General features: G+C 41.6%; 3 protein-coding genes across 4 annotated transcripts; 1 reads left to right on the forward strand and 2 right to left on the reverse strand.

Annotated features, from left to right (window-relative positions):
- Positions 1-806: 806 nt before the first annotated feature.
- dixdc1a (DIX domain containing 1a) lies at positions 807-9,545 on the forward strand. 2 transcript variants are annotated; one of them, XM_071527620.1, is made up of 15 exons: positions 807-1,343; positions 3,591-3,748; positions 3,891-4,036; positions 4,749-4,838; positions 5,095-5,148; positions 5,251-5,301; positions 5,572-5,676; positions 5,801-5,854; positions 5,949-6,041; positions 6,148-6,225; positions 6,449-6,610; positions 6,762-6,828; positions 6,936-7,044; positions 7,344-7,452; positions 9,087-9,545. In XM_071527620.1, the coding sequence occupies exons 1-15, from the start codon at positions 1,321-1,323 to the stop codon at positions 9,168-9,170; spliced, it is 1,383 nt and encodes a 460-aa protein (XP_071383721.1). In that variant the 5' UTR covers positions 807-1,320; the 3' UTR covers positions 9,171-9,545. The 2 variants fall into 2 exon arrangements, with proteins under 2 accessions (XP_071383721.1, XP_071383722.1); XM_071527621.1 differs by having other exon boundaries at positions 6,765-6,828.
- Positions 9,546-10,246: 701 nt separating this feature from the next.
- On the reverse strand, positions 10,247-12,155 carry pih1d2 (PIH1 domain containing 2). The gene is made up of 5 exons (XM_071527619.1): positions 11,973-12,155; positions 11,352-11,478; positions 11,008-11,244; positions 10,539-10,816; positions 10,247-10,381 (listed from the first exon to the last, which is right to left on the reverse strand). Exons 1-5 carry the CDS (start codon positions 12,153-12,155, stop codon positions 10,247-10,249), a joined length of 960 nt encoding a protein of 319 aa, XP_071383720.1.
- A 486-nt stretch (positions 12,156-12,641) lies between these two features.
- Positions 12,642-20,163, reverse strand: tmprss5 (transmembrane serine protease 5). The gene is made up of 13 exons (XM_071527623.1): positions 20,071-20,163; positions 16,760-16,907; positions 16,223-16,303; positions 15,326-15,439; positions 14,806-14,941; positions 14,448-14,561; positions 14,297-14,340; positions 14,024-14,186; positions 13,694-13,878; positions 13,513-13,611; positions 13,251-13,393; positions 12,958-13,110; positions 12,642-12,808 (listed from the first exon to the last, which is right to left on the reverse strand). The coding sequence occupies exons 1-13, from the start codon at positions 20,161-20,163 to the stop codon at positions 12,800-12,802; spliced, it is 1,482 nt and encodes a 493-aa protein (XP_071383724.1). The 3' UTR covers positions 12,642-12,799.
- Between the last annotated feature and the right edge of the window lie 86 nt (positions 20,164-20,249).

The following is a 20,249-nucleotide window of genomic DNA, read 5'->3' on the forward strand; positions in this document are numbered from 1 at the left end:
AATTGCAAGCTGCCACATAGAAAAAGTGGCTGTTATTGTTCACTGATGGCGGGTTACACATTCTGCTTGTTTATAACACCAGTAACATTTCTAACGGCATAGATTATGATAGTCTGTGTAGCCAACAGAGCACTTACCACTAGCAGTCCATACAAAAGCTTTTGTTTCAAACCAGGCAGCTGCCTCTCACTCTCACAATTTGGTTTAATCTGATGTCTCTCATATGTGAATGGAATCTCTAAACAAGATTTTTCAAGGTTTGTGCTTTTATAAGTGAAGTCAATGGTTATTCATTGTGCACATGACAATGGCTAGATTTGAAATAGCTGTGACTGAATGCCGACCTCTGCATTTTATAAATACCCTTCTCTGGTTGTTCCAGTCATTCCACACAAACTTCCCTCTCTGTGTGAATATATCATTAACGCTGCACACATGTTTCAACTTGCTTGGTGTGTCGTCTTCGTGCAAGGCAGTGATTTTTTCAAAAACAAAAACAAATGACTTCCACCACACAGAGCTTGAATAACTCAAGCCATTTTCATGTGTCTTTTTCTATCTGTATGTGCAGGACTGTACACCGTTTCAGCTACAGTGACATACACAAAAAAACACAGGGAAAGAGAAGAAGAATGAGAAGGAGAGAATCCCCCTCCTCCTTCACGCGAAAGGGGAGACCACTGAAAGGAAGGAGGAGGGATGAAGGAGGGGGAGGGTAAACACACCCAGACAGAGCCATGTCTGACATCCTCGCTCAGTAAAAGAAGGAAGGACTGATACAAAGCCAGTGCGACAGAGAGGAAGAAAGAAAGGGAGGGTAGAGGGAATAAATGCAAAAGAGAGGCAGGGGGGGGAAAACGGGCGAAAAGATGCACAAGAGCTGCATCAGTTCTTGTCCAGAAGGAACAAAAAACATTGTGTTCGTGAATGGGAGCTCGTGAGCTCACCCACAAGGCGAGTGCAATGAGAAACCAGGCAGAATTCAGACGCTGGTGTTGCTGAGCACCAATCCTCTCTCTCTCTCTCTCTGTCACCACAGGCTAGGATTGAGCCTTGCAGTGATTTAGGGAAGGGTTCAGGGCTGTAGGATTTGGAGCTTTATGTTTTAGGGAATATGCTACTGGAGAGGATTTGAACGTGCTGTTATTGCAGATTGAACACAGCGTGCGACGTGGAGACTCCTCCGGTTCGCTGTCCTCGGGGCTGCTCCCCTCCCTGCTGCCTCTGGCTCTGTTTGGGCTATGGTCCTGACTGAGAAGCAGGGCATCACCCAGATGCAGGGCACAGACTGTATGGGAGGTTAAGAGTGTAACCACCAGAATGGGAGCCAAACAGATGAAATGGTAAGAGCCAGTTTTCAACATATTCTCATTATTATTTTAACACCATGTCACTCTGGTTGAACTCAGGAGGCTGTTGTTTTCACCTACAATGCATGTGCCCTAGCAATAAAAAATAGGCCTGTAGCCAGTCAGGCAGTCGACTATTGCATCTTGATAAACATGTCCAGTCTTGACAATCTCACTGTTAGAAAGATATTGGTAATTACAGCATAAAAAACAGATATTTTGTGTCCTAGTTGTGCAGAGTCTTTTGTTCCGCTGTGTACAGTAGGTGTGGGTGTGTCTCTGTACCAGTTGGAGGTGGCTGCGTGTGTCAGTGTGAGCCGAGAGCCTGCTGCCTAGCAACGGCCATTTAACTTCAGTCAGCAGATCATCTGTTCGGTGATCCTGATGAAGACCAGAAATTCGAAATTAAATTAGAAAATCACATATTGACATGTTTATTTGTCATATGAAATTGATTGTCCTAGAGTTAAGTAATGCTTGCTTTGGGAGAGTGAATCATTTTAAAATGCTAACCTTTGTAGCTACTTTTGGTATTTACCAGACAAGGAAGTAACTCTTTAAAATGACATGATAAATAATAAGCCTACATATTGTACAACATTTTCATATAAAGTGACAAATGTAACAAAATGCCCACATATGAAAAAAATACATTAATCTGTTGCAATGAAGCTCATCTCTTGCAAATCCGAGTGCTTAATCTTTGGCTTATCTCATATAGTTCATATCTATTTGTATGCTGCCTGTGTTGGTGCATCAGATCAGCAGGGAGCATCTAAAAGAAATTAGTTAGAGTTTATTGAACTAAACCCTGAGACAATGATAGAGGGTATCTTGACAATGTCATCATCTGCACTGACAAGATTAGCTGGAACCATCTGCTTTGGAGCTGCTTCCCTTTGGAGAAACACTTAGGGAAAATCACAGCAGCTTCTGATAAGAAGCTTCATGTTTTTGTTTTTTTTACGTGACCCAGTGCAATTATTGTTTCTCAGAAGCTGGGAGGAACTATCTAACTGAAGTTGCTCAGTGTGGTGAATGTTGCCAATGTACCAAATGTACCAACATTTCTTTCTGTTTCATCATTAAACTCTCCTTATTTAAAGTTTTAAATTCAAGCAACCATGATGGTACTTATGTTCACACCATTTCCAATTAATCAGTAGCCAACTTTGCAGCTGACAGACAGGACATCAGTGACTAGGCCCACATCATTATAAGTTATATGTACAATGCAAAAAAATTTAATTCCATATAGTGGCAGTGTGAACTCAAAAGTGACAGATAATACCCGTGTTACTGTTTACAGTCTTACTGTTGCGATTTAGCTTGCACTGAGTAATGCTATTAGATAAGCAGAAAATCTCATCAGCTATAATCTAAATCTTGCTGCATATGCATGCTGAGGAAATTTTAACCGTGAAAATGTATTCCTTCAGTACCTTCCTTGGTTCCTCAAGACTGTTTTAGCCCAGAGTTCCACAGTTTTGTTTTTTTTCCTTCGCAGCTTGGTTGCCTGAGGAGCAGAGTGATGAATAGTGATGCTTTTCTATCCCTTGTCTGGCATAGAGTTTAGGTCTGACTCCACAGAAGCTGGGTTGTTTTCCCACAGACACAAAGGGAAGAGAGAGGATTCCCTGCTAGGGAAGCATGTATAATGCCATAGGTCACAGGTCACAAATAGCTGTATCCCATTTCTAAAAACACACCAGAGTGAACATGACAAGCGGCCTGAACCTCAGGGTGCTGGAAATGCACTCAGCGTACACAAAGATCACAAAACACATACTAAGCAGGAGCTGGAAGAAAACCAGCCATTCAGAAACGATGAAAACGTTATGTTTTGAAATTATGGCCCAAGGGGAATCAAACTATGTAAAGAATTTCCGGCCTGAATAATGACAGACTTGCACAAATTCCTGCCCTGATATTTTCTCATCAAGTCTCAATCATTTTATGTGATTGTCTTTTAATGAGGTTTTATGGTTAAGTAATGTATTGGCAGATAGTCAATGATCTTTGTACTTTGTACTATGGGAATACTGTCTGTATAGGCTAACTGTGGTCAAAGTTTAGGAATTCATTTTAAATGTTTAGTCCAGATGAGATTAATGTACAGTGTACTTGGGGAAGAATTTATGTCTAGCTTCCTTTTATGTAACTAGGACTATTTATTGCTATTTATTTGGCACAAGAAATGCAAACGCACTCATTCCTGTCTTTGCCCACCATCTGTTCCAGTCTCAGCTCAGCCAGTCCCGCTCACTCCCCCAAAGAAGAATATGTTATCACCCAGTCCACTGACACCCCCAAAGAGGCAATAGTCAACGATCAGTCTGCGGACCAGGGGGAACCTCGGGATGACAAATCAGAGCTGACAGAGAAGAAATCTGTTACAGGTTGGCTGCACATCAACTCTTGTGTAGCAAGATCCCATGCTACTTATCCCACATACAAAGAAAACGCTCCCATGCCTAGTCTCCCTTCTCCCTCTCTCCCTCTCTCGCTCCATCTCTCTCTCTCTGTTATTCGCCCTTTCAGAGGAGGTCTCTTTGTGTGGTTTGTGTCCTACCATGGGTCATGATGGGCAAGAGGAGGAGAAATCATGGGAGGAGCAGCTGGACGCCCACCAGGAGCAGCTGGAGAAGGAGATGCAGGAGGCCAGGAGGATGGTGTTCCGCCTACAGGTAACTCCAGCTGACAACACACACTCAAAAACAGACTGCACACCTGCTATAAAGACATCCAAAGAAGGCATACGCACTACATATGTATCTGGGGCAGGTAACAGCTCAACTAGAGGAGAGATTTATCGCTTAAGTTTTATCTAATGCCTGACTTCTATAAATCTTTCAGAGGTAAAATCAATATAAAGCTTGACCAATGTAAACATTATGTCAGTGGCGAGGTGATGGTGCAGCTTCGTCAAATCAACAGCCGTTTGGTACAGTACTTTCGGATAAAGGTGTGTAGAGACATTTTATAGATGCTGCTTCCATTCAAGTACCCTTTTCTGCCCTCTAAACACATGATACTGTCATGTACTACACATGTCCAAAGCGAGCGCAATGCTCTTGGCAAGGTGTCCAGTTCAGGTTAAGGTTGAGGTTCATTAATTCTTAGAGTTTTCTTAGAGTATTTATTGGACTTTTTGGTACAAAGCAGACACCATCTGCATAAATTTCCTCCAATACAAAAACAAATATATTAATTCTTAGAGTTTTTGTTGTGTCTCTGAATATATGTGTGCATATGTGGATGTGCATGCTTGTATATATGGGTGAGAGTAGCTGACTGAGATGGAGAAGTCTGTGTCTGTGGACTCCTACAGGCTTCTCAGCTTTGTATATTAAATTATGAGCGTCTGTTTACAGGCCTTGTGTGTGTATTCCTCCTCAGGCTTTGCTGTTGCATGGCTCACTCCCTGAGGAGGACCAGGATGGATCTGTGAGCTTCGGAGATAGCCGGGCTAATGCTGAGCAGCAGCTGGTACGGTGCCCTCTCCCTGCTAACTTGATGAAAACAGCTCTCTCTCGCTTGCCACTCTTGTGTGAAGTGCCGGTGTCAACCCGTCTGTTGTGACGATGTTTTCACCGTCACTCCACTTGAGAGTGGCTTGAGAGAGCGCAAATGAATCTTTCTGATCTGCTTATAAGCCCGCCGTCATGCAGGCCCACTGCCTCCTCATAAGCTCTGACATTTTTCCATTCTCTAATTATGCTGCTCATCCCCTCTCCCTTTGAAGGTTCTAATCCGCAGTCGTCTGGACCAAAGCATGGAGGAGGCCCTTGATCTCAAGGTACAGTAAGTAAATGTAATTAGGTTTAATATAGATGAGCTGCCATGTGAGCAAAGGGTCCCCCCCTTCTCTAATGTCTGTGTTCATTTGTCTGGTTTGTAGAGGGAGCTGCTGAGACACAAACAGGAGGCGCGCCACATTCAGGCCATCAAGGTAAACCCTGCCAACCTAACCCTCTTACTCCAGCTTGGTCTGTTGTGTATGAATTAAAGGATATAATTTAAGATATTCCACTCTTGTCCCATCCCCAGACTGATGGTTCTGCAATTTCTGTAATACACAATGGATTTTTTTGGTCGCATTTCATGTGATTTAAGAAAATGTACAGGTGGGTGTGTGCTATCGATAAGGCCGACAGGTTCGGTGTATCTGTATGCAGGTCTCCTCTGGAAGTTTCTTTGATCTCCCCCCCTCTCTCATTAGGATGCTCTGCAGCAGCGCATGGCAGTGCAGGAGGATGCTGTGCTGCAGCTAAAGCAGGAACTACTGAGGTGCAACATGGCCAGAGATCAGCTGGAAGGGGAAAATGTGAGACAAGTGATGATTTCCTTTTGACATCATAAATATTTGACCTGCTTGACCTGTGGCTCCCATTTATGTGAAAGTGATACAGCTCATATACAGTATCAAGTGGATATATTTATGTTTTCAGGTAGAGCTCAAACGCAAGTTGAGTGAACGGAACAAATTACTCAGTGAATATGAGGTAATCTCTTGATTTTTTCTTACATTTGAATGCATTACTTGAATATATGTATATACAATGAGTTTTAATTTATTCAACCTTCATGTCACAATAGCAGCAACTTGGGAAGAAGGACAGACTACTGCAGCAACAGCAACAAAAGCTAGATGAAGCTCAGCATAAAGTACATGAAGTCAGCCTTGGACGGGTATGGATCAAGAAATGTAGTGCCAATCGATTTCAAGTATACTACCATTCCTTTGCATTTCAAAAGACCTACTAATCTGTACGTTGTATTGTTTTCCATTTAACAGTCATTTAGAAATGAAAGCAGCAATTACAGTAACTCAGTGGCTTCAACCTCTCCTCCAGTATTTCAACACAATGCACCGGTGCGTCTAATATTCAAAATTATTTTTTCTATTTCAATCAGTGTTTTAATAGTAGCATTACTTGCTGTTTTAATAATAGCATTACTTGCTGTTTAACATGTTGATGTTGATGGCTTATTGCCATAAAATGATAAACAATCTACATTTACAACAATTGTAGCAAGAAGCTTTATGTCACAGTTTTTTGTTTTTTGTGTGTGTGTGTGTGTGTGTGTGTTATCAGGGAGAAGAGCTGCAGCTAGTGAGGGAAGCCCTGCGTAGTTTGAGGGACAGCTTCTCTGGTCACGACCCGCAGCATCACACTCTGGACACTCTAGAGCAAGGTGTGGCCAGTCTCATGGACCGCTTACACACTGTGGACACCCAGCGCAGGCAGGACAGAGGGGTACACACTCTCACACACACACACACACACACACACATACAGTTATGCACAGTACATCCACACACTGTATCACATCGGGCACCTGATGGTTGATGAATAAACAACGAATGACATTTGACTGATTATGATGAGTAATTGCTTCTTCTGCTAGGAGGAATTCAAATCACCGGGGCGCAGAGCCAATCCGACAGACCGGGACTCCTGGCCACCAAGCTCAAGTGAGACAAACAGAATCCTTGTTTTGTTTAGTATTCGTCATCCTCTGACTGAAACATTACTAATTCTCAATTCTCCTTGTGTTTGCTGTTTTTGTATTTATTTCCAGAAATGGCACACTCTCACAGCAGCCCGGGGTTGGACACCGCCGTCTCCACTAAAGTGCTCTACTTCACTGATCGTTCACTCACACCATTCCTGATTAACATCCCAAAAAGGTGCAAAATACATCATTATATGTTGCATTTGTATTACAGTGTTATTGTGTGTTCCTTCAATGTAGCATGCGTGAGTTTAATGCAAATTGTTGTTTGGATCTGTATATTTTTCAGTGGTTGTGCTTCGTAGGCACATGATCAGAACTATATATAGATGGTTAGATGGCTATACTGGTGAAATATGTCTATTTGGGGTGGAGAAGGTAAGTAAGTGTGGTGGTGGAGTTGCTTGAGCGTGTGTGTGTGTGTGTGTGACTGGGCAGACCAGCTCCCATGTGACTGACAGTGTATACTTATAGGTTGGGCGAGGTGACACTGCGAGACTTCAAGGCTGCTGTGGACAGGCAAGGCAGTTTCAGATACCACTTCAAGGCCCTTGACCCAGAGTTTGGCACAGTGAAAGAGGAGGTAGGCGTGGCAGTAAAATTATAGACCCCACTTCCTCTCAACTCAACTTCACCAGCGAAAGACCAAATGCCAACTAGACGATGCAGTTTTACATGGAACAGTGTGGGCCGGCTGAAAGCGCATGAAATGTTGAAACAGTAAATACATACATACATGTATGCAAGTCCAGATGTACACACATGATCACCTAATTACATACCTACATGCATACTGACGAATTGACGTGCATGCTATACCTAAAAATACACATACACACAAAGATATGTATACAAACACACAATTAATTTAAAACACAAATTAACAAGAAAGGAATGATTAACTGACACTGTAGCCTATAGAATCTCATAGGAAATTGGGTTACTATCTGATAAGCCAAAGCCACATTGACAAATCACAATCAAATTTCATATATAGACTAAACCTTTTTATGGCTTGACATGTATGCTTATAGTACACTCTTGCACACATGCACCAAGTGTAATGATCATAGGTTAACAGCCAAACGATATAAAAAGATCTAAAAAAGATATAAAAAACTGGGTAGGCTACATTCATTTTTGTATCTTGGTCTTCTGAAGCTATGTATCCATTTTTGTATCAATATGTCAAAAAATTGAAGAAGCCTACTATAAAAACCTGTTTTTCAAAATAACAGAAAATCTAATATGCTGGACCTGGATGGTGTAAGAGGCAAATTTGTAGATCAACAATAGCTGGAAGTGTGTGCAAAGTGCCATGTCTCTAGGACCAACGGTTGCAGAGTGTCCTTTTGAAATGTTTACTTTTGACCAGTGGTTACAGCGCCACCATCTGATATATTGCTGTTTCATAATTCATTCTGCACATCTAGCTGCACAAGTTAAAGTTTGAATGGAGTTGAGTTATGTAAGTCCAAACTTTTGGGTGGAAGAATAAATAAATAAAGAACTACAGCAACAGAGGTGTGCTTGCTTTCAGCTAGCCCACCACTTAATAATTGTAACTGTTCCTGCTCTATACTTTAAAACACTGTAGGGTGGCTGACTGATTTCCATCACAGAGAATCAGAAAATTCTGAATTGATTAATTTTCAGTGTTTGTCTGGACCTTTGTACAGACCTTTGTATATATGCAGGGGTGAAAGGGGTACCAAAACTTTTGCAAAGTATTGTTACTTTGCTGATATTTTAAGCAGAAGTAAAATTACTGGTGTAAAAATACTTAAGTAAAAGTAAAAAGTAGCTCATTTAAAATGTACTCAGAGTAAAAGTTACTGAGTTACTTTTTAGAGAAGAGAATGTTGTTAAATGGACAAGGACAGAGTTTAATCTAGATTATTTTAATTGGAAAAATTAGAAATTACAAACTAAAGAGCAAAAACTAAGTAAAGCCAGATTACTCTTCTCACTGCAAATGGCTTCACAACTTGTCGATTTACACTGGTCCAGTTTCTGTTCCTTATGGAGAGCCATAAAATGTGTTCCCTGTAATGGATGATTTATATAGCAATACTGTAACAATACTTGGCAAAAAAGTACACAAAAAAGCTACTCAATTGCATGTAAATTAAATGTAATGTAATTAGTTACTTCTTGTATAAATATGAGTCTTTCTTGGATATGTAAAGGTTGAAAGGTTCTGCTCTGGCTCTCCAGGTGTTCCAGGACGGAGCGGTTGTGCCTGGCTGGGAGGGGAAGATTGTAGCCTGGGTGGAGGAGGACCATGGAGAGAGGAGGTAGAGCTCCAAACCACAGATCACCACTACAAACCTCAGCTGCCACTGGACGAGGACGCCATTGAAAAATATTGTGATTCCATAGTAGAGAGTAGTTGTACACAATAAACTGGGACCAATGGATCTAACACCGTTTCAGTACAAAACCACATTTTCAAAGTGAATGTTTCATATGAAGAATTTGACTTGACATTTTTGGTACCACTTTATTTGAGCGAACACATATTAGACACTTTTTTTTTGCAGCTTATAGATGTGCATGTAACTACTTTAAAGGTAAATAACGAGCTTGCTGTGGGAGAACTAGCAATTAATGGTCAGTAATGTGAGAGTAGAAACATACTGACTAAAAACCAAGTATTTACATTAGTAAGTACATTGATTTAGAATTCATAATAACACCTTATATGCTGTGCAGTTATGAGCCGTAATTAGTGCTTAGTATGTGAACCTTAAAATAAAGTGTTACTGACATTTTTTCACAAGTTCTACATTGCCAAATTGTGATATTGTTGTTCTGCCTAAATTCTGATGTTTTAATAAACATGAATTATTGCATGAATATTTTTTTTTGTCAATTATTCCCACAGCATACAGTAATGAGACTGAACACCGGCTCCTCGCCATTATACCTCCACTCATACACCCACATATTCATAAACAAAACCCACAGATTTTCCATTGCAGTCAATTAATTTTTGGGTTAAGAATTAAATCTGCTGTAGCTAATCAGCCCACACGGCACAAAAGAGCATAGTGGCATTTGAAATATTTTGGTTTTCGTAAAGCATCATTTTACAGGGAAGCTGTTTGTTGTTAGCCAGGTTCAGAGGCACAGCCTGTGTCCCTCCATGACATAAAGTGTGTTTAAAAGGCATTTCAGATTGCGTAGCATCAATTCAGCCTCTCTTGGTCCATTTACTTTGAGGTACCTTCAGTAACAGAATTTACTCCTAGCCCCTCAATTTCATCAGGCCATTGCCAGCAGGAGGACTAATCACCTCCTGGGTCTCTAGGTGTGTTGCTCCACTAAGGAAAACAGTTTCAGATTGGATGGTTTTCCACAGATCATTTGATGTGTCACAGAACAGCCACACTCAAAGTGAGGCTTCGTTTCTTCTTGTTGAAGGTGGCGGAAGCACTCTCCTCATTTACAATTTCTGGGAGCTGCAAAAGGAGATGGTACACATCCTCCACTTCTAACAAGACATCATCCTGCAGAAGAATACATTCAGCACATTGTAAGACTCACAGTATTAGAAACAGGCCCACTATGTAACCTTGTTATGAGAAATAAGTACGCCCTGACACACACACTGGGTTCTAAAATGGTTCATAACAACTCAGTCAAAGGGAGGGTGCAACCACTGACCTTGGAGATGCTAAGCTGACACTCTGACATGGAGCAAACCTTTGGCAGTTGCACTGTCAGCTCCACGCTGCGAGGGATGCCCACAGCATCAGTGTTCACTTCGAGTTGGTACTCTGGCTTCTGTGGCTGCACTGTGAATGAGCTGGAAATGACCTGGATCAAATTCTTCTTTCTGTGCTCCGCGGGCCCCGAGATGAGTTGGGCTGCCGGGTCTTCTTCACTTTCCTCCAAACGAAGAGAGGAGATCTGCTGTAGGAGTTCAACTGGGGTCTGAGTGACTGTAAAAAGGAGATGAGCATAAGGGAGACCAGAGGTTGTAATTGAAACAAATCTCCTTTCAGCTACACATTTCTACAAACTAGTTGTGGTACAATGTGAAAGGTGTTAAAGCATCTGCATCAAACTAAAATAACTAAATCACAGATGCTTTACAGTGGCTTATCAGGGGCGATAGTTCTTGTCGCTCTACCTGTATCAGGTTGTTTGCCGCTGTTGGGCTGCTGGCGAAACTGAAGGCGGCGGTACAAGTCATCCAGGCTACCCTTCGGGCTACAGCTGATGACGGTGTACTGGTGAGATAACCTCAGCCCATGCTGCTGCTGGGTAAAGCTGAGGGCCAGCATGTAGACCTGGTCCATCTCCCTCCTGTCCTTACATTCCTGTAGCACTGCAGGGCTTAATGCCACATCCAACACGGTGTACCAGTCTATGCATAGGGAAAAACATAGGAACAATATATCAGTATCCCTATGCAAAATGAAGGGGAAAATGGGCAAGGCAACGGAAACCTCCCTATTCAGGAGTCTCTTTTACCTCTGCCTTCATCTGTGCCTGTTTCCAGTTTTCCTCCCAACACAGGTGTTGCTTCACTGGGATCCTGAGGTGCAGGCACACGTCTCCAGCCACATATATTGATGTACAGCAAACCTTTCTTTGGTTCCTGTTACAGACACAGATGTATTGTCTGTCAAGCTGTCAAAACCTCCCTCACCATCACTAATTAAATCATGCACAGACACAGGTGTGATAGCTATACTGGGACATTTGTGATTGACATAAAAGTCAATTATTTTGTATGCAACTGTGAGGTGTGCATGTGAGACAGAGGGAGGAGGGAGAGATAGAGTGAGTGAGAGAGAGAGAGAGAGAGAGAGAGAGAGAGAGAGAGAGAGAGAGAGAGAGAGAGAGAATGTACTGTTTGCCTTTCTTTCGTGTTTCTTGATGAGCAGCACTGTCAGTGACAGTGCACATTTGCTTTGGCAATATTGTTACAGAGCTGTTATGCCATTAAAGCTTGTTGAATTGAATTGAATTGAGAGAGATAGAGGAAGTGACAGACAGACAGACAGACAGACAGACAGACAGACAGAGAGATAGATAGCACTCAAATCAATGCAATTCAGGCTTGCAGAACATTAAGCTGCTGTTACCTACCAGTAATTCAGTGCGCAAACAGGAATCAAGCTCGGGTGCTGCACTGAATTCAACTCCCTCCTTCATCTGTTTTTCAATGAACCTCTGGTAGGCTTTGGGGTCATTCTGAGAAAGATCATCCAGCATGGACCAAAACTGATTGACCTGCTGCAAAACATCCTTTGGACAGCCGACGAAGGACATCCTAGGTAGGTTAACTGGTTAACAATAGCTAACGTACGGCAAGACAGAACAGCTGGAAAATCGTTATTGTGTACGAGTTAACGCTAGCTAAGTAAAGTTAACGTTAGCTCGAGAGAACTAGCGTTAGCTTGTCGACAGTTTAGTTGTAACTGAAAGCGCAGCTAATAACTATTAGGAAGAACCCTATATAGGAAGAAACTGTAATATATTAAAGATACTGACAGAATAATATAACAGCAATATTGCAATGCACCTTGGTATCCGGTACTGACAAAACCCAACTTATGTTTTTCCCTGTTGCTATGGAAACTAGCTGAGGGGTTAACGTCACACAAATGCCACCTGGCGGGGAAAAGGAGACAATAAAAGGGCTGTAGGTCAATGATAAAACTGGACACAGTCTGTTTGGAGGCATAATTTATATTCAGTACATGACAAATATAACGTAAAAATGCTTTTTAATCTCTGGAGTATGTGTGGTATCAATACAGTACATTATATGACAGACATTTATAGTAAAAAAAAAAAAAGAAAAAAAAAAAGAAAAAGAAAGAAAAAAGATTGCCTATGATTTTCAAATGTCTCAAATAGGAAATATCAGCAGCATCCTCTGCTGGTATGTTCTTGTCCTTCACGATCCCGCCTCAGTAATTCTGCAAAGAGAAACAATATTGTCTATGTAATAGCACTCAATTATTTGGCATCATGCAATTTCAAAATTGCCAACCTGAGATGATTATAGGGCCCTCTGATATTTCCATTCAAGTAAACATATTTGTATGATTGGATCATGTCTGTTCACCTCAATCATGTCATAGATCCAGCCCAAGAATTCAGCCACTTTGGTGTAAACCCCAGGATGGTTGGGCTCGGCACACCCTGTTCCCCAGCTGACCACACCCACCAACCTCCACACGTTGTCCTCCTGGCAAACCAGAGGACCCCCGCTGTCCCCCTGCAGAGGGAACAGGCAGAGGAGACATTACAGACCGACAGGCTTTCATTATGTCAAGGCTTCATCAAAAACAAATCACAGAGAAGCAGATAAATCTTTAAAAATGTATCTGCAAGGAACTGATGGTGCATTCAGCTGACCTGACATGCATCCACTTTTCCCTCAGTGTATCCAGCACAAAGCATCCGTGGAGTGATCTCTCCATTGTACATGCAGGAGCTGTTGCACTTCTTTGTGCTTATTAGCGGAACCGGCGCCTCTTTCAGGGTGTCAGGTATGTGAACTGAGGAAGAATCGCATATAAAGCTGCAGTCACAGATTGTGTCACCACACAATCTGTCATGATGTGTGAATTCAGCTTAGATGTAAATTATTTTTTACAGCAGTGCAGGAATGCCGTACCATCGTCCGGCTGTGTGTAGCCCCATCCGGAGATCCAGCACTGCATCCCTCCTGGAAGATCATAGTCGTACTGAGGCAAGCACACAGGCCTGATGGTATCTAGAACAAAAGACAAACATTTTGATTATTATAAAACCACTTTGAACTTCACTTTACATGCAAAGCTGGCTACCAGACTGACCTGAGAAATTCAGAGGGGTCCGCAGCTTCATCAGGGCTATGTCGCTGTCATGGCTCCTGTGGTTGTAGTTCTTGTTGTAGATGATCTTCTCCACAGCGTATCCAGTGTGCTGAGCCATTTTAGCCGAGCTACGCGTCACAATGCCGGCATAGACCACCCAGCTGGACACCTGAGGTAGCCTGTAGCTGACATTTGAGGAACAAACAAAGAGGAAGCAAAGACCAGTGAGAGAGAATCCTTCTCTGTTTGATGCGATTCAGTTGCTGATAACTGATTACTCTCCTTTGTGGAGTCCGTAACCTCTGACCTTTAGTCCTGGTAAGGCCTTACTTGTGCACACAATGGGCGGCTGTGACCACCCATTGACTGTTGATGATGGAGCCTCCACAGGTGTGGCGGTTGCTGTAGTAGAGGCTAACTTGCCAGGGCCACCTCCCCAACGTGGCCTCTACTCCCCCTATTATCCTGGGCAACTTGGCTCGTGTTCCACACTCTACACAGAGATAAATTAATGTAGCGTTTTCCTGAGTTATTTATGGAACTAGGGCTTGGTGTTAAAGTAGCTTAGGTGCAAAGTCAAACAAAAAGTTATGTTAAACTTACCAAAACATTTCAAAGCTATAACCTTCCCTGTGATACAGCTCCCCCTAGATGAAAATAAATGAGTTAACTAATGATGCATGATTCATGTGTTAGTAGCCATAATTTTCTCTGCACCATTATAAGTATTATGTACTCAGACAAATTGCCTTACCTGAATTGCCACATATTTTCCAGATTGTTCTTGTGTTCTGAGGTAATTTGTATAAAGCCATCATTATAGTTTGGCCCAATATCAGTTAGATTCACTCCTTTATGCTTGGTCAGTCTGGAAAGAGAAAGTATACAAATTGGGTGGGAGTCAGTAGTAAGATAATTCAGACCCGTGAGGCATGAAGCAAGCTTGTAAATATGGTATTAACAGGCCATAAATAAGCCAAGCCATCAACCTTGGCAACACAGGCTAAAGATTAAACTGTAAGTTATTGAGTGGGCGCTCGGTTCTCAATCAGTGTCAGGAACCCAGAGCTATGGGGAGGTGGTGTGTGATCCTGTCAGCGCAGCAGACCAACCTCAGATAGCCCAGCTGACGGCAGACCAGCGTTCCCAGGGAGGAGTTCCACCTCTCGTAGCACACGGGCAGCCAGGTGGAGAGCTTCTCCAGCTGGATCTCCAGGAGAGAGTTCTCTGGGCTGATTCTGTAAAACACTGAACCTGATTGATTGAAAATCCCTCCAGAGACAAGCTCAGTCAACAGTAATGAACTAGCCTCTTGTTTGAGTGGGAAATGAGTAGGAAAAACACTGGTATCTATGCTAATGTAGTCAATACAAACAGATCATTATGTGTGATGTTTTGATGTCAGTCAATGGGCATATCTCAAGAGTGACCAAAGGGCTAGAAGAAACAGCTGTTGCACAACAATTTTGTCACTATTCAATTTTAAACCTCTTCAGATATGAACCATTACTCCGTTGACTATGATTAAATACATAGTAGCAACCACAGAATTTTGTCCTGCCCATTTACTCATATGACAGTGAAACTAGGGCATGCTTCCAACGAACACCAGAGACTTAAGGTGACACAGACCTTTCCTGGGGTCGGACACAGAGATATCCTCAGTCACATTGCAGAAGGACGTCTCCTTGGTGTCTCCCAACCCTGCTGGACTCTGGGAGGAGGAAGGCCTCAGCAGAAGTCTAACTATATATGGAAAAGTTATAATGAATTTGGCTGTCAATCAGCCAGGTAGGCAGGCAGACTTAACATGTTCATTCACCACCTCAGAAAACTGAACATAACTGATGTTACAAAACTCCAGAGTATCTCTTACAGAATTAGCATAAAGAACAGACAAACCCTGTCTGGTACAGTAGCAAAATACTATCAAGCAGAGGTGGGAAGAATACTGAAGCAGCACTGCTCCTTAATTTAAATTTTACTCAAGTAAGAGTAAAAGCAGACAATAGCACAAGTGAAAGAGTAGCTCACTAAAACAATACTCAACAAGTTTGTTGCTTTTGAGCAAAAATCAAGATGTTTTGCAGGTTCCAAAATCTTCCCTCCACAAATTAATGGATTACTCATTTTGGCATGGTCCTTGAAAATAAGTTGATGGACCTTTATCAGCCAAAATTTGGGGGATATTTCCTTTTTAACCCATATCAACAAAGCTATAGTATCAGTTATGCTGGTATGAGAGTTCTAATAAATGCTCTCATCACAATTACATCAAATAAATCTTACTCCAGAAAAAATAGGAATGATGAATATTTAATTTATAAAAGATTCAATTAAATAAATGTTGATGTCCAAAAATACTGAAGTAAAAGTTTAAAAACACTCTGAACACACTGAAAAGTAGCGTTGACCTACAAATGTACAGTAGCCAGAGTTGTTGTAACTCGTTTACAGTTTAGTTTACAGTTTCCGGTTACCTTACTGTTAAGCCCATTTAGTGATTCTTTCATGAGCACAATAACTCACCTAGAAACCAGACACCCACAGCTAAGCCTCCCAGGAGTCCGACTGCACACACTGCTGCCAGCAGTCTCACCAGTCTATGAGCTAAGGCAATAGAAGAGCTTGGATTTAGTGCTATCTGATCCCAGATACGAGCTGAAAAGAATGTTAAATGTCAGCTGATACATACAGTACACTGACACACAGCAGTAAGACAGTGGCAGAAAATAATAAGCCGCACTCCATGCACGCACCAAGCTAAGCACATGAGCACACTGACAATATGCAAGATAAGGGACAGAGATGGATGCAATACGGTTCACAAGCAACTCTGCACAATGGCATGTATGTAAGGAAGCAGTGTCATACCTTCTGATCAATGCACTGCAGAGGTAATGGTTTAATGAATTGCAAAGTCATACTCCGCCTTGTATTTTTGGACATGCAATACTGTGTGTTTTAACTAGTGAGACAGCGTAGCTCACCTTGGTTTGTGCACCAATAAAGTAAGATTCCTGCTATATTGCCTGTGGTTTGACACCCATCACCACTGGGGCTTACCGTGGGTTGTAGAATGAATCCCCTTTATCCAAGCATGGCAGCCCTGGACTCCCTTGGCCCCTCCCACCTCTGCCGTTTTCTCTGAGTGGAAAGGATGACTGACAGCTGCAGGGTTCTCAATCACTGATAATGTGTCTCCATCAAGACTCTGTAATGATCATAGTAGGTACATTATATCTCATTTTCTCCACTAAAGTTTTGGCAAATTTGCCTCTTTGACACAACATTTTTGCTCCTCAATTTGCTCCTCAACAACAGCACATACGTCAGACTCTATCAGATTTAATTAGGAACATTGTAAACCTGGATATTAGGCACATGACTGACCCGTCCAGATGTAAGGAGTCGCAACTGTAGGTGTGTACAGGTGTATGTGTCACATATCCCCAAGTGTGTGAGGCATAATGAGCGACCTAAAATCCCTTACACGTCAGTATTGCATTGTGTGTGTTGATTAATTTTCATATGGGGGTAATTTTAAAGTGTCTGATAATTTTTTCAGAATGTTCCTACTTTTCGGAAATGTTTTATCACTCTGGATTGTGAAGCCTATGTGTTTGTCGGGTTAACTCTCCGAGAAGCAGCTGTTTCCATAAGCAACGCTGGGAGTATTACAGTAATTATAATAAAGCTATCTATAGATGTGCAATACAGACTTGGTATTATACAATTACAAATTCTCTCTAAATACCATCTGGTCCCATGTCTTAATACCGTAGCACTTAAAGGTACCTAAACATGTAATTTGGGTCTCTACAATTAGCACCAGTTGGATAGAGCAGAGAAGCCATTTATGATTACACATTCAGTACAACTATACAGCATTAGGTCATACAATGTACATGAACTGAATAAAAAAACATCTGATTAAAAATGTAGAGCAGGTTATTTAAAGTTGTCACTGCTGAAATAAAAAAATAGGCTATACAGGTTTGGAGCTAATACTGTATGTGTAAACAACATCTGTTACCATACATACAGAAGGTGCCATTGAAGGTGACAATGAGAGAGAGGTACAGTATTGTTGTTAGCATACATTGAACAGATGGAGGAAATTGTAGCATGGAAGTTGGTGTCTCGTGTCTTACCATGTTTTCCTTGTGTATAGTCCTGAGGAGAGAGCGGCTCTTTAGTGTTCATCTGTAGGCCTGTGCTGGAGGTAGAGGTCTGGTCCGCTCGCCGGTGGTGGACCATTTGCCATTTAACAGAATGCAACTCTGGATTTTCCCTTCACAAAGAGACAATGAGGTCAGCAGTGGTGCAGAGAATGAGGCTGTTGTTTGTCCAAGGGGGTCATGGGGCCTATGGAGGCAAGCTGAACCAGGTCTTTGTAGGGGGGAGCATCTCCAGAGATACCTCCAGGCCGAGCATTGATAGGACAGGGGGGGTTGCTAGGTAACACCTTTACCTGTGCCAAAAGATTGTCCATTTCACCCAAGAACTTTATTACCTGACAGTTTGTAGGTTCTGAGCAAAGGTCATAATTGCGGATTGTTGAAAAGTCTCATATCATGTCAATCCCAGTCATTTGGAATCCAAAGGTATCATCTCTCAACGGGGCACTCAAGAACAAAATGAACTCTGTTCTGTCTACCCGCCGACAGATGAGACTTTCTCTTTTTTCCCCTGTCCTTCCTTTAAGTAATACGCTTTTCTTCATTTCAAATAGCCTTTTTTGTACAAGATAGATAGGTCTAATTGGGTGGCTTCTGAAAAGGAAAACCTGAGTTTAATTATGGCTTTCCAAGAAATAACAGATGAGATAGGGATTTGAAATACAACAGCACATGCATTATTTGCTAATGGTGATTGAAACGGTAAATGATTTTGAACTCACAGGAATAGAAGGAGGTCAAAGCCTCTCTTCTTGTGAAGTTTTGACTGAACAACTGCATTCAGATTTCACTATAGACATATTGAATTTTTACGGAAATTAAATGTCTAATTTAATTTCCCTGTTAGAATTTGGGTTAGCCAAAGGTACCTTTGATACAAGAGTATGTATCTCCCATACTGTATGTCTGGTATGGGATTAGTCAGAGAGCAGGTGAAGGGGAAATCTGCCAGGAAGAGCATTCCACCTTGTCTTACTGTCAAAGCAGATTCCCAGAAATGTCCCAGATCTATTTGGCCCATCTAACCAGTGTCATATGGAATTATTTGGAAATCAAACACAGTGTAATGAGCATTACAACAGTAGCATGAATTGCATTTGACAGAGAAACGGCTATGGGCTGAAATTCATACTATTGGGTTTATAAGGGTAATGATGGTTGATAATGTTTTGAATTGCCCTCCTGCAGAGGAAAACAGAAGAGGTAAAATAGGAGAGTATATGGTGTGTTTGTGTTTGGTGATTCCACTGTGGTTAGATGTCTCCCTCTAATGGTGAAACACTGTTGCACTGAGATTGATTTGTTTTCTGAGACAGCCAAGTATGATCAATATTTTTTTTTTTAATTATTTTATTTTCAGTTTTTCAGTTTTATATTCAAGACACATGTAAACAAGATAAGACAGAAAATAACAGACAAAGAGAAGAAAAAGGAGAAGATGAAAAAAAGGGAGAAAGAGAAGCTGCCAGACATATACTGTATATATATATATATATATATAGTTCACAGCAATTTTCAAGAAGTTACATAGTCAGGTATTACAAGAGACCATGTAAAGGGTAAGGAGTACAGGGTTGCATCACTACAGAATATAATTAACAATTATTTATCTTTGAGACAGTCAATGAATGGACCCCATATGTTCAAAAATCTATTGGCCGCTTTAGAGTTGTAGAAGCGTATTCTCTCCATCTGTATGATTATGATCATTTTGGTGAGCCATTTCTGAAAGCAGGGGGGTGTAGGTGATTTCCAATCTGTTAGAATCATTTTTTTAGCAGCTACCATACCAAGCATCAATGCCAATTGTTCCTCAGATGTATAGCTTAAAGCAGTCTCTGAGCATCCAAAGAGTGCCAGTTCTGGATCAGGGGGAATGTCCTTTTCACAGACCCCGGAAAACCACTGGAATATTTCACACCAAAATTTTTGTAAATGAGGACAGAGCCAGAAAAGATGCGTTAAAGAGCCCTCTGCACCTTTGCATCTGTCACACAATGGAGAAACCGATGGATACATTTGGTGTAGTTTGGTCTTTGAATAGTGGAGTCTATGGATGACTTTGAATTGAATCAGTTTGTACCTGACATTAATCGAGCAAGTTTGGATTCTAGTCAATCCTTCATTCCAAATGTTGTCAGACACCTCAAGATTCAGCTCAGTGGACCAGGCTTCTTTCAGATGGTTAGTGGATACAGAGGTGGTAAATAGAGACACAAAGCGAGATCTCAGGTGTTTGGAGCCTGGAGGAAGCTGCAGGAGCTCGTAGAATGGGCAACTCTCTGGCATAGTTTCAAAATATGAGATTTTGTCTTTGACATAATGCCTAATTTGGAGATAATGAAAGAAGTGGGAGTTAGGGATGTTAAATGTTG

The sequence above is a fragment of the Centroberyx affinis genome, unplaced genomic scaffold (genome assembly GCF_046629955.1).
Source record: "Centroberyx affinis isolate AG114_WGS23_722 - 3 ecotype Tasmania unplaced genomic scaffold, CSIRO-AGI_Caff_v1 ptg001549l_1, whole genome shotgun sequence".
Taxonomy (NCBI): Eukaryota; Metazoa; Chordata; class Actinopteri; order Beryciformes; family Berycidae; genus Centroberyx; species Centroberyx affinis.

What these genes read in the sequence shown, in the direction of transcription:
- dixdc1a (XM_071527620.1), top strand. Translation starts at nt 1,321, where the DNA reads ATGGGAGCCAAACAGATGAAATG. An exon ending in GGATGGTGTTCCGCCTACAG is followed by an intron (nt 4,037 to 4,748) that starts GTAACTCCAGCT and finishes ATTCCTCCTCAG; the next exon opens with GCTTTGCTGTTGCATGGCTC. An exon ending in ATCAGCTGGAAGGGGAAAAT is followed by an intron (nt 5,677 to 5,800) that starts GTGAGACAAGTG and finishes TTATGTTTTCAG; the next exon opens with GTAGAGCTCAAACGCAAGTT.
- tmprss5 (XM_071527623.1), bottom strand. Translation starts at nt 20,163, where the DNA reads ATGCCAGAGAGTTGCCCATTCTACGAGCTCCTGCAGCTTCCTCCAGGC. An exon ending in GATTCATTCTACAACCCACG is followed by an intron (nt 16,304 to 16,759) that starts GTAAGCCCCAGT and finishes CTATTGCCTTAG; the next exon opens with CTCATAGACTGGTGAGACTG. An exon ending in GAAAATATGTGGCAATTCAG is followed by an intron (nt 14,341 to 14,447) that starts GTAAGGCAATTT and finishes ATTTTCATCTAG; the next exon opens with GGGGAGCTGTATCACAGGGA.
- pih1d2 (XM_071527619.1), bottom strand. Translation starts at nt 12,155, where the DNA reads ATGTCCTTCGTCGGCTGTCCAAAGGATGTTTTGCAGCAGGTCAATCAG. An exon ending in CGGCAAACAACCTGATACAG is followed by an intron (nt 10,817 to 11,007) that starts GTAGAGCGACAA and finishes TCCTTTTTACAG; the next exon opens with TCACTCAGACCCCAGTTGAA. An exon ending in GTCAGCTTAGCATCTCCAAG is followed by an intron (nt 10,382 to 10,538) that starts GTCAGTGGTTGC and finishes ATTCTTCTGCAG; the next exon opens with GATGATGTCTTGTTAGAAGT.